Consider the following 13,312-nt stretch of genomic DNA (forward strand, 5'->3'; position numbering starts at 1 on the left):
CAGTGGTGGGGGTGCTGGGCCCAGTGGGTGTAGTGGGGAAGATGGTGGTTGTGCTCCCTGGTACAGGAGGAGTGTTCTTGGTGGTGGTGGCAATGCTGGTGGTTGTTGTGATCCCTGCTCTTGTGGATGTGATGGTAGTCGTACCTGTTGTGGGCAAGGGTGAGGTCTTGGCGGTGCTGGCACTGCTGGTTGGTGTGGTGGTCCCAGCACTTGTAGATGTAATGGTGGTTGTACTTTTTGTTGGAGGGGGTGAGGTCTTGGTGGTGCTGGCACTGCTGGTTGGTGTGGTGGTCCCTGCACTTGTGGATGTGATTGTTGTCGTACCTGTTGTGGGCAGGGGTGAGGCCTCGGTGGTGCTGGCCCCACTGGTAGGTGTGGTGGTCCCAGCACTTGTAGATGTAATGGTGGTTGTACTTTTTGTTGGAGGGGGTGAGGTCTTGGTGGTGCCGGCACTGCTGGTTGGTGTGGTGGTCCCAGCACTTGTAGACGTAATGGTGGTCGCACTTTTTGTTGGAGTGGGACCAGGCTTTATTGTACTTTCAGACGTGATTGTGCTTGTGCCTGTTGTTGAAGGGCTGGTGGACTTGGTGACTTCTGTGGTGCTTGTAGTGGTGATCTCAGAAGATGTTGTGACAGTAGAGGAGGTAGTGGGTCTTTTTGTAAGTGTGGTTGGTCCAGTGTATCTTCCTGTAGGAGTGCTGCTAGTTGAGGTGCTTGTCGTGGTGCCTGGAGTTGTTAATGCTGTTGTGCACTGTTGGTCACAGCACAGCACACTGACCTGGTAGTTGAAGCACATGGGGTACTTGCTGTTCTGATCCTCGTTTCTGCACACAAGCCCAACATCCAGGCTGCACTTGACATTCTGGCCCAAGATCTGCAGGCTCCTCTCAGGGTAGTTTTCAGCACGGCACTTGATGTCCTGTGGCTGGGAGCATAGGTCAAAACCAGCGGCACGGATATTTGCAAAGGTCTCAAAGTCTCCACCCTGGCTCCCAGAGCTTGGGAAATCCACATCAAACCACTGTGTCCAGGTACAGCGTGGCTGGCAGGTGCCTGTGGTAGAGGGAGTGGTGAAAGCAGTGGTGGGGGTGCTGGGCACAGTGGGTGTAGTGGTGATGACGGTGGTTGTGCTCCCTGGTACAGGAGGAGTGTTCTTGGTGGTGGTGGCAATGCTGGTTGTTGTTGTGCTCCCTGCTCTTGTGGATGTGATGGTAGTCGTACCTGTTGTGGGCAGGGGTGAGGTCTTGGTGGTGCCGGCACTGCTGGTAGGTGTGGATGTCTCAGTACTTGTAGATGTACTGGTAGTTGTAGTTTTTGTTGGAGGGGGTGAGGTCTTGGTGGTGCTGGCACTGCTGGTAGGTGTGGTGGTCCCTGCACTTGTGGATGTGATTGTTGTCGTACCTGTTGTGGGCAGGGGTGAGGTCTTGGTGGTGCTGGCACTGCTGGTAGCTGTTGTGCTCCCTGCACTTGTGGATCTGATGGTAGTCGTACCAGTTGTGGGAAGGGGTGAGGCCTCGGTGGTGCTGGCACTGCTGGTAGGTGTGTTGGTTTCAGCACTTGTAGATGTAATGGTGGTCGTACTTTTTGTTGGAGGGGGTGAGGTCTTGGTGGTGCCGGCACTGCTGGTTGGTGTGGTCGTCCCAGCACTTGTAGATGCAGTGGTGGTGAAAGTACCTTTTGTTGGAGGGGGAATAGTCTTTGTTGTACTTCCAGCTTTGATTGTGGTTGTGCCCGTTGTCGAAGGGCTGGTGGACTTGATGACTACTGTGGTGCTTGTGGTGGTAGTCAAGGAAGACGTGGAGGCAGTAGTGGGTATTTCTGGTGTCTGGCTCTCTTCAGTGTATCTTCCTGTAGGAGTGCTGCTAGTTGAGGTGCTTGTCGTGGTGCCTGGAGTTGTTAATGTTGTTGTGCACTGTTGGTCACAGCACAGCACACTGACCTGGTAGTTGAAGCACATGGGGTACTTGCTGTTCTGATCCTCGTTTCTGCACACAAGCCCAACATCCAGGCTGCACTTGACATTCTGGCCCAAGCTCTGCAGACTCCTCTCAGGGTAGTTTTCAGCACGGCACTTGATGTCCTGTGGCTGGGAGCACAGCTCAAAACCTGCGGCACGGATATTTGCAAAGGTCTCAAAGTCTCCACCCTGGCTCCCAGAGCTTGGGAAATCCACATCAAACCACTGTGTCCAGGTACAGCGCGGCTGGCAGGTGCCTGTGGTAGAGGGAGTGGTGAAAGCAGTGGTGGGGGTATTGGGCCCAGTGGGTGTAGTAGTGATGATGGTGGTTGTGCTCCCTGGTACAGGAGGATGAGTCGTCTTGGTTGTGCTGGTAATGGTGGTTGTTGTTGATAATGTTGTTGTTTTTATTTCTTGTTTGTTGGTTCCTATTGTTGTTGTTGGTTCTGGCTTTGTCTGTATTGTTTCTCCTGTTGTGGATGTTGTTGGTTCTGTTTGTCTTGGAGTTGTTGTTCTTAGGTCTGAACATGATTTATAATCACAGCATAATACTCTAATTTGGTAATTTTGGCATTTGTTATCTTTTTCGTCTTCGCTATTGCATTCCAATTTAGTGGTTTTATTGCATTGTATTTCTCGGTCATTATATTTTATTGTCTTATCTGAGTGTTCGTGCACTCTGCATTCTATGCTTGTGTAATTATTACAAGGGCCCCCTGCTTTTTCTGTGATGTTTTGAAATATTTCCTGTGTCTCATCATACCATTCTGACCACTCACATACGTACTTCACGCATACAGTGCTTGCTGTTGTTGTGCTTGTCGTTTCTGTTTCTGAAGAAATATAAGTTTGGTTTTCTCCTACTAAGAAAAATATCAGACAAAAAATTATTCACCTTCCATGCACTTATTGCTGTTCATATTATTTGTTTCACTTTTAATATAGGTTTTCATCTTATGCCTATGTCCCTTTTCTCATTTTTGTTCTTATTAGCACTCTCCACTTACTATTGCTTCGCTACATAACTACACTAGTTTTAAAATATTTTTACAAAGTAATGATTTTTCTACATATTTTAGTATCATATTATGGAATTCATTTGTGAATTTATTATATAAAGAGATAATATGTATTTATTTGTATAATATTTATATGGAATACATATTAATATTTCTTTTTTTAATGACATTTCAGTATCTTAGCATTATGAAAATAAGCATAGGATGCCTATACCCATTCCTTCACACAAATGTCACATCCAATTAATAGAAGACTTAAACTTGACTGTACAGTTCTTGCTGTAGTATTCTGTAATTTTGCTGAAATGCTTCTCAATTTCTCACTATTACACGGTCAGTATAATAAGTTTGCTTAAATTATTATTGCTTTATATATAAGTTTGCTTAAATTATTATTGGAATAATGCAGACATTCTGGCTATTAAAGATGATCAGATTGGAAAGATTAAAAAAAAAAAAAAGTTTAAAATAATTTGAGCATTCCCTCAAAATGATTTTCTTCTGTTCATGCTAATGTGGTCAGTAGTTTTTAATATGGCAGTAATTGTCTTTTGTGTTGGTCTAGAATTGCTGGGTTTTTTTTATTTGCAGGGAAGTGAGATTCTGAAAAGAGCAAAGACAAGTACGTTTCATCATTTTTCCACTGGAAAACACCACGGTAAAGTAGTGAAGACTGACTTTGTGAGAAATGCTATATTATAAATAAATCTATTTTATATATATATATATATAGTATACATATAGAATAATATATATGTTTAAAGCATCTGAAGCTGCCAATTGAGTTGGTTGCTTCAGAAGTCAACAGTTTCAAATAAAAGTATGTGCTGATGGCCCATCCCCTCCAGGCAATTTCAATCCCTTCCAGATATTTTTAAGTTACTTTGAAGAGTATTCATGCATACCTGTTGTAGGTTGAGTGGTAGTAAATAGAAATGTGGTAGTTGGGGTTGTGATTCCACATGCAAATATATCTCTTTTTATTGTTCCATTGACATCACATGTTGCACGGAAACACCATCCACTTCCATCTGTGGTGTTGTAGATGAGTTCATTATATTTATAGGTGTTGTTTTCATATATGCAGTTACATGCTGTAAGTGGTAAGATTAATAAGATTATTGTCAGTCACCTATGAAATGATAGTATCCTGTATCTAATTTTTTTTAACAGTGCTTCTTAACTGTCTTACCTTTATCATCAAACTTGCACTGTAAACCTTCTGATGTGCACTCGCTAAAATAAAAAGCAGAAAATACTCTTATTTTATTATAAGCTAGCTTTATTGCTATCATCTTTCTGCCAGTTTCTAGCATCAAGAAACAGAAATAGGTAATTGATAACTTTCCTTGCACTTTTTTTACAGTAAAAACCAAACATGTTAAGAAGGGAGAGTCTAAATACTACTAGCCATATAAGAATGCAATAAAGTCCTTGGAAGCAGACTCCTTATTAGATATATATATATATACTTCTGGAATTATATTTTTTCCCACCATAGCAATGGAAAATAGAAGAAGTTTAGTCTCAAAGTACTTACTGTTCTTGTTGTATCATTGTGCTGAGGAGGATTACAACATAATTATGATCAAATTTAGCAAAACAAAAAATGTGATAGATTAATTAGTAAAAAAGCTGGCATTCAGTGGAAAGGACAGGCAGCATAAAACTCATCATGTCATGAAACAGGAACGTGCTATTTCCCATTACTGGTTTAGTTGGTTTTCCTTGTATACCACTAGGTTGGTGTGTTAAGCCTTACCATAACTGACATTTATCCCGCATATATATCTTCCCATCCTCGTTATCATAACAGTCACAGAGACTGACGCACTTCATCTGATCCTCATGAAAATATGGCTTATCTGGTGGGCAGTTGGGGTAGCAGCCTGAGGCAAGGAAAAGGGCATATAAAAAGTTGTAAAAGTGTGAAGAGAGAAAATCAGGAAAAGTTTTGTTTGTGCAGGATGTGTTTGCAGGTTGTGTTTTTAACAGCAATAATTTTTACTACATTTTTTTCCAGTAATTGTAGGAAATAATGCAGAGCAGTAACGTTAGCAGGGCCTACAAGGACTTAGCCACAGATGTTTTTATCTGTGCTTTATCTCCATTCATGTTGATGCAATGACATTGAAGAGAATTAAATGATGGAAAAGCAGCTGATGGAGAAAACAGTCTCCATTAAAGTCTATTCAAAAGATTGTTAACAAATTTATCCACTTAAGGGTACTTGTAAGCACTTTTTACCTTCTAAACCTGGCAGGTTATGGAGGCATTTCCCACTTGGGTTCTTACAGGTCTTCATACAGGAGGCTCCACAAGGCTTATAGTGCCATTCGCATTCTCCTTGTTGATTATAGTAATCACAGAACAGTGCTAAAGAGAAACATAAATTCGAACATGTTCAGAAAAAAAACAAAATTCTTTTGAGCCGTATCTGTTCAGATCCCTTCCATGCTGCCTTGAACAGCCTTGAAAACTTAATGAATAGGTGAAATGTGTGACCATCAAAACCCTGTGAAAAGTACACAGTGCACTTGCGATGCATGTACGTGAGGTACAGAGAATATGTGTTCAAACATCTCAGCAAGGAATTGCTGTATGTTTTACTACACTTTCAGAAGAACTGTATATAAAATAAGACTCACGACAGATTGATGGGGTTCTCCAGGCTATGCAGACACCAACTTCATTACATGCTTGAGCATAGGCAGCTACTGCTGTACAAAAGCAATCACAGTCTCCTCCAGAGTCACAGGCACAAGCATCTGTCACACATGCTTGATAATATTTAGCTGGTTCAACCTGTCATAAAAAAGAAATATTAAACTATACATTCTGCCTTCTTCTCAACATCGCTAGGCTAATTTTCTTAAAATTAGTATCTCAGAAGGAAGGCCTGTATTGGTTGTTTCTTTTGTTATGTTTATAAACAATGTTAAACACCAGAAGTAATGCCAGATAATACATCCAAATCACATGTTGACATAGTTTTAGACATCTAGACTTGTGTCCCAATGAAAGATTAGCTTCATGTTCCCAAGCTGTATTAGGCAGCCATACCTGAAGATCTCTAGCAGTGGAAATAATTAAGGTAATAGGAAGAGCACAAAACTATCCTACATTGTTGGTATGTACTGTCAGTTAATGCTGCTTCATTACTACCCCCAAAATGTTATTTCATTGAATTTGTATTCATTACATGGTATATTTTACCCGATTTACCCAACATGAAAATATATAGTAATTCTGAAATTATTTTTCTTTCCCAATAAGTTAGCATCATTTTTTACTATCTATATAGCTTACTATTTCTTACAGGTAGGGGCTATAAATCCATTCAATTGCACAAGATTTAGACTGAACTTACACAATACAAAGGGAAATGTGCTCTCTAATGAGTTAGACACATGTGGCAAAGCGTACGAAGATAGACATTTTAGATTAAGTAACACTCAGGCCTAGTCTTCACTGAGTGAATTCCTGCCCTGGCAATACCTGTGAGTGACAGGCAGCAAAGACATTGCTGTTGATGATGCTACACTGCTTCTCTGACCAGGACTTTCGGTAAGGGTTGGCAGAGCATGGGTCCTTTACAAAGCTGGCATCAGGACATGTGGAGGATACTTTCCAGCTGTTTCCAAACTCTAGGACATTCTCCACTACAGACAGACTCCTTGTAGTGAAGTCATTGATGCCATTGCCATCGTAATTTCCACAGAGGCCACAGATCTGGCCCTGCAAAAAGAAATAAAATAATGATGGGTGTGAGAAAACAAAGATCTGAAACTGAAAGAATACATGAAATTCAGGTCTTAGAGTGCCATTCTGTTCTAACTTTCCCAAAGATTCCCACTGAAGATATTTTAGGTTTAGATATTCTGGAAAAGCAGCCATCTGTTTCCTCAGCATCAGAACACGATCACCAAGGCTACAGACAGCTACCAACTTTCCTTCTTTTATATCTGAATAGTACAACTGTCTTGGTCATTTCTGAGGATGTACCAAGTGTGAGGTGCATCTTTAACAAGGGAAATGAGGACTCAGCTAGTTGACAATACTACAATGCTTTTCATTTATGCTTTGTTTTGTACAGTAGATGCTCATGCAAAAGATAGTCTTAAAAAACTGTAATAAGTACTGCCAGTCCACCCGCATAACTTACTCACTGAGTCTACTGTTATGACTGCTGATAGATAGAAAAATTAATGGCATTTTCCTTGCATTTCCAGAAATACCTCATTACAAATTTTGATATGTGAAATGGTGATAGACTATAACAGATGCTGTGAATCCAAGGCTCGTACTTTCTGTCCATACTTTCTTTATCACTTGTTCATATCTATGCTTGAAAAATGCGTAACATTTTACACAGTATTTTACTGTGTTCTTGGAGTACAATAATTTGGATTTATGTGTCACTGTGTACTGGAAGCAATGGATGATTTTTCAAGATCAGGACTACTGAATTGATTTCTACATGTGTAGCTATGTAATCTTAGTGAAGTGTGATAAGTTTTACCAAGATTCACAGAGTAAATTTAACAAAGTCTAGTCCACAAAAGCAGTCTACCAACTCAGGTTCTGTCAGGCCAAATAGAAACTGAACGCTGTCTTGAGCACTCTAAACAGCAGCAGGCTGCTTACATGTCTTCCTAAGGTACCAGAGAAATAGAAAACAACATATGATGTCCTACAAGAATGCCAGAGAAATCATCTGCTTGGGATATTGTCTGAGTCAGATAAAGAATTAACACCCAGTCCAAATCTAGACTTAAAGTGCTAGTTACGCACCTTAAATTCCGGGCTCAGCTTGATGAACATGCTGGTTTTCTTGTCCCACATGAGGATCAGTCCGCTGGTGGTATCAATCACTGTGTACATACCTATATAGCGGACTGTGAATGGTACTTCAGCATCTTGTCCTCTCTTTATCACACTGACATGCTCCTCACTGAGTATCAGTTCATAGTTCTGAAATAGGAGGAAAAGGTGCTTAGAAATGAACCTAAGAGCTACAGCTGTGCTAGCAAACATTTTTTCCCCCACTTTTAAGAGTATTAAAACCAGCTTGTTTAATGAAAATACATCATCCAAATGCAATGTATCTCAACAGTGTGGCTCAAATCTCAGGTCTGTGGAATTGTGGTAAAAACGTTTTTTAAATGGAGCAGACTGAAGATCAAAAAACAACGTTATGGTACTTGTGGAGGAACTACAGTGCAAAGAGTAAGAGAGTCTTCTGATGTGATCAGCTTAATTTCTGCTACAGGCAGTTTTCCTGTAGAGCTTTAGTTTGTCCAAGGTATAAGATGGCTTTGTAAGGGTGGAATAGACAGAAAGCTGGGGAGCTGTAACAAAAAAAAAAAAAAAAAAAAAAAAAAAGCTGGTCTAAACAGGTACAGAACAAAAAAAGCCCTGGTCTGTAATGCAATACTTACGTACCTCTAAGAAAACTTTGATAGATTTTGAGCAAGTTGTCCCAGTGCTGCCACAGGGAATATTTTCAGTGATAACCTGGAAGGTCCCATTCACTGTGTCTCTATTCCCGCAGTTGTTCTGAGTAGTAAAATGAAAAAATATGTTATTGTTGCAGATAAGATCAAGATTATATTACAATTTACTTTTGTTAAGTAACAGTACCTGGACTAGTGTGTATTCACAGTTTCCATTGAAGCTGAACCTTTTGTCATCAAAGGTGGTATAATGTCCGTCTCCATAAACAGCACATGTACCCAGACATTGGTTTTTGGTGCATTCCCACATCCGATTCTTGCACACACTAGGAAAGAGAATGAAAGGTTTTAATAATAAAGTAGCTCACTGTTTTATGCAGGTGTATCCCAAAAACTCAGCATTTGTTTGGCATCTCATTCTTGGCAAACATTATATTGATTCTGAAGTTTAAACAGTCTTTTACATTTCCCACGTGAAGTATTGAAGCAAAGTTCTGTTCTGCTGTTCCAAATGCATGAACTGCAAAAAAGGGTAAACTGTAGTAGATACCATCCTCCCAAAGGTTTTCTCACAGTCTGTGCCTCAGCTGTTTGCCTGCAACAAAAGTAAACTTGCACGTCTTGCTGGGTCAAAACCTGAAAGACCCATTAATTGATGAAATGCACAGTCTAAATCTCTCCTCATTACTGTACAGTTTAAGATGTTTTTAAAGGCAGATGATGGAACTGAATGCAATTTCCCAGAAATTACTTACCAAGTATTACAGTCAGCAATGATCTTTTCCCCAGGTTGATACGTAGCTCCGTTGTGAATACATGGACATTCCTCTTCAGGAATACAACCACCCCTCCCATCTAACACAAGCCCAGATGGGCACACGCAGCCAGATACACACTGTGTGCCATACTGCAAAGGGCAAGAGGAAGATACAATTTCAGAATAAAATAATCATTGCAGAAAAATGAAGATTAGATTAACTTAAAATATCTTTATATGTTCTATTTCTGCCCAGCTTAAATAAGAGAAAACTCTGAAGTACTTATAAGCCTCCAGAACAAAGTCAAAGGTATTAGCATATAAAACTGCTAAACATTTGATGTATTCTAATCCTAAATGCATTTGTTCAAGTCTGTGAAATTTGAAATACATTGGATCTTAAGATTTGCTCTGTGTTATCTGAAGAAGCCCTATGCTTTGTGGTGGGTGACTTGTGATTGAATGAATGCGCTTTCAGAAGAAAGTAAGTAAATTTTGTTTGTTTGTTTGAGTTGCATTGAAGACAGATGCATCTCTTATGGTACCTATCCATGACATTACAAATGGATATCATGCACTTAGACAGAGAGATATAATTAGATGTGCAAGAAATTCACAATTGCACTATCATATAGAAAAGGAATGATTGCTCATAGCCAGGTCACAGCAGGTAATTTTCTCCTAAGGAGGTACAATATGTGGCAAAGCCCTAAATATTTTCACTACTAATTACTCCTATGAGCAGTAGCTGAAGAAATTTTGACACTGATCTTACAGAAGTTGGATGTTACTTTATTGTATTTTATTCTGATGATCCTTTTGTTAACACTTCATAACATGTTTTGGGGATTTTAGTATACAAAGTATCTGTGATGTAGATTCAGAGTAGGAGAGCTAGATCAGTGATGACTGTAGCACAAATATAACAGACAAGACTTGAAAGTGCCATTTCATCCAGTCATGCCATACTTACACACTGCATATCCAGAGTCTGACAGCTTTTCTGACACTCTGCTCCAGTTGTTCCTGCTGTGTTGTTTCTACAGTCTAAGTAGAACATGGGAGATTCACAGACTAGAGGAAGGAAAGAAGTAATAGAAGTAAGAAATGGCATGGGGTTTATCACTCAGCTGTAGCTATAAAAGGCATCCAGAAATTCTTTGGAATTTGTACATTTCAGTTAGTAAGGAATGCTGTCCCAACTCTGTCTGCTAAATCCAACTGTAGATTCACTTCAGAGCACTGAATTCCATGAACCTTCCACAGTATATCAGAAAAAAAATCTTTAAGAATAGATCTTATCATGAACCAAGGTTTGCTTCTACCTTTCATGGTATTGAAATACTTCTACTATTAAAAAATCCATTAAGAAATATCAATTCTACCAAATATTTCTGTCCAAAACCTGGCACAGAGCAAAACACAAATGAAAGTGGAAGATGTTTTTTTAACCTGGAATTTGTTCGGGTGCTCCAATGCAATTCAGTCTTCCCTGGAGGCAAGTGCTGCAAGAGAGGGAAAAACATTAACTTTTAACCATGTATTGAGACTGAGAGCTACCTCTGTCAAGTTCTGGTACTTTCTAAGGAATGAAGTGAATTCCTGAACACAGTCTCAGGGAAGATTTTCTCTCAGTACCAATACCCATCATGCTTTCATATGGTTACTTAACAGGAAAAATCAGAGTTTGAAATGGATATATTTCTGCTTGTTACTTACTTTCTCCTAAGATTTCTCTTTGCTTTTTCTGTCATGTATTTTGTGCTTGAAAAGTCACAGAATTAAATAGAAAATACTCCTCTATACAACTGCTCTATCAATCTGGAAGTTTATGTTATTCTTAAAAGTTTAAAAAAAAGTTTATGAGAGTACTGTATTGAAACTCATGCAGGGCTGGGCGAGAACAGCTTAAATGAAGCTTATTTTTTATTATTATTATTTTTAAATCTTAATTATTTTAAATATTATTATTGTGCATGCACTATTGCTTGAACGTTTTGCAAAAGCTTCCCTTACCATACAAGCCCATTTTCATGGACAACTTCTCCAAGTGGTATGGGAGATCCTCGGTAGTAACAGGGACATTCACTAGCAGGCACACATTTGCCACTTTCATCCATGTAGGTTCCATTTACGCAGGTGCAGCCATCAACTGGGACAAACTTAATTTTGCATGTGACATCAGGCTCACTCAGAGAGCGACATGTGGGTTGACATGAATCGATGGTATAGCTGTAACTTTGGGATTTGGGACACGAGGTGGTGTACTTTGCTTGAGAGAGAAAAAAGGAAGAATGGTAATTTTTGCTGGGAAGAAAGAAATGGAAGGTAGTAGCAATAACAGGTAAACGATAATATACACCTCTGCCTATGCTGTATCTTTCACATCAGTGTTTTTCTGAACTGAAAGCTACTGTACATGTAGATTAAGTCAAATAATATATGTAATAAGGAATATACTTTTTCAAATGAGAGTTTGGAAAGAAACATCCGTTTGGTGCTGCTATTTCATTGTTCTAGATTTCTGGTTAGTATTACTGATGTTGTTATTCTAATATGTCATGTTTACCTCTGTGACACTAGAAGATATAGAAAACTATAGTTAAATTCAAAGTTGTGCAGAAACAGGCGGATCATCATACATCAATCACCTTTTTCATCAACAGTTTTTATTGATGGGAGCACAGGAAAGGAAAAAGAGGAGAGTACTCACAACAGACATTAGTCCTCCATCCATTTATTTGGATTCCTCTTGCAGCACAAGCTCTCACATAGGAAGAGAGGGCTGCGCACAGACAGCCCTCACTGTTTTGACAGTTACATGTGTCAAACATGCAGTTCTAGGAATGTGAGAAAAATATAATTGCAACACTAGATCTTTAGATCAACACTTTAGACCATCAGTCTAAAATCTCATGCACAAATCCTTCTTCAGATAAGCTCGGTCATATACAACACTAGAATAGCTTCATTATTTACTTAAGGTTCCTAGTGGGGAGAATAAAGCTAATGGAAATTAATTTCAGTTATTATTGGGAAATAGTAATTTTAAAGTCTGTTATGCATTTAGAAGCTTCATCTGAACCCATGTCTGTGAATATATAGCACAGTGGCATGTACAGGTTTATTCACACTATGCAGTCTAGACACATCATTTCATCACATCAACATCTGAGTCATTTATAGTGAGAAGGAAGTTTGACAACACACTGATAGTGGAATGATGATAATTAGCCAACAGTCTTTCAGTGCCAAGTAGTTAATAATAAGATGTGAGGTTGGTGAGGTGGCAGTTAGCTGTAATTTTCAAATAACCATTTGATATGCCTTTGTGCAAACCTACCATATCCATCCAAAAAAACAGCTGCCTTTGCATTTGCAATGACAAAACCAAGACTGAGAAGTAAAATAAGATAATGCTACAACAAAAACAGCAACACGTTGAAAGAAAGAAGAGTAGTACAGAAATGAAAATGCAGGCATTGCATAAGATTAGAAATATATCTGAGATGGTTTTTTTCCTAGTTGAAATGATCCTATTTCTATTGTTTCTGAAGGAGAAACCAGTCTATCAACGTACCGTGTAGTAAGGAGAGGGATTCAGTAGATAATGACAATCAGCAAAAGGTCCTTCACTGTTAGTTAGTAGTCCACACCAGTGCTGAGCATATTTTTCTGTAAAAAGAACAAGCCATGCAAATGCACATTACTCTTTATACCTCATTAGTCCCATATACCCATTTCCCTAATCTGGGAATCCAGTCTTGAAATTACATCAAATCTCTTCCCTCCAGTCTCTTCTCACTCAGCTTGTGCTTTAAGGTTATTAAAATCAAAGGTGCATTGAGATGGTGTTAGTGAAGATCATGAATAAAGAATTTCCAAAGACGCTCATGTGATCCACTCTTCTGATATCAAGCTGTGAGCTTAGACATTCTGTTTTCAGTGATCATACAGTTTCTTTCAGTTATGTTTCCAGGACTCTCCTTTACTTCATTACATAGCCCTCATGTTCTCACTGTGAATATTCTGATTTCAGATGTAAATTTTTTGCCAAATATACAATTCTTCATTCTCCTATATTTGCTTTCTAATAGTTGTTTTTTTTCTTAGTTATAAGAAA

At 39.2% G+C, this 13,312-nt stretch overlaps 1 protein-coding gene across 1 annotated transcript in view; it reads right to left on the reverse strand.

Annotated features, from left to right (window-relative positions):
* The window catches only part of LOC140253313 (mucin-5AC-like), a 53,580-nt gene that overhangs the window by 13,725 nt on the left and 26,543 nt on the right, over positions 1–13,312 (reverse strand). Inside the window, exons 15-30 of the mRNA XM_072338828.1 lie at positions 12,770–12,864; positions 11,903–12,029; positions 11,206–11,461; positions 10,642–10,694; positions 10,163–10,263; positions 9,188–9,339; positions 8,620–8,758; positions 8,422–8,535; positions 7,771–7,950; positions 6,475–6,714; positions 5,625–5,781; positions 5,224–5,352; positions 4,739–4,865; positions 4,169–4,212; positions 3,882–4,070; positions 70–2,214 (exon numbers count right to left, since the gene is read on the reverse strand). Of these exons, the coding sequence (XP_072194929.1) occupies positions 70–2,214; positions 3,882–4,070; positions 4,169–4,212; positions 4,739–4,865; positions 5,224–5,352; positions 5,625–5,781; positions 6,475–6,714; positions 7,771–7,950; positions 8,422–8,535; positions 8,620–8,758; positions 9,188–9,339; positions 10,163–10,263; positions 10,642–10,694; positions 11,206–11,461; positions 11,903–12,029; positions 12,770–12,864 (4,248 nt within the window). The remainder of the gene's footprint in view (positions 1–69; positions 2,215–3,881; positions 4,071–4,168; positions 4,213–4,738; positions 4,866–5,223; positions 5,353–5,624; positions 5,782–6,474; positions 6,715–7,770; positions 7,951–8,421; positions 8,536–8,619; positions 8,759–9,187; positions 9,340–10,162; positions 10,264–10,641; positions 10,695–11,205; positions 11,462–11,902; positions 12,030–12,769; positions 12,865–13,312) is intronic.

Source organism: Excalfactoria chinensis, chromosome 5 (genome assembly GCF_039878825.1).
Source record: "Excalfactoria chinensis isolate bCotChi1 chromosome 5, bCotChi1.hap2, whole genome shotgun sequence".
Lineage (NCBI taxonomy): Eukaryota > Metazoa > Chordata > Aves > Galliformes > Phasianidae > Excalfactoria > Excalfactoria chinensis.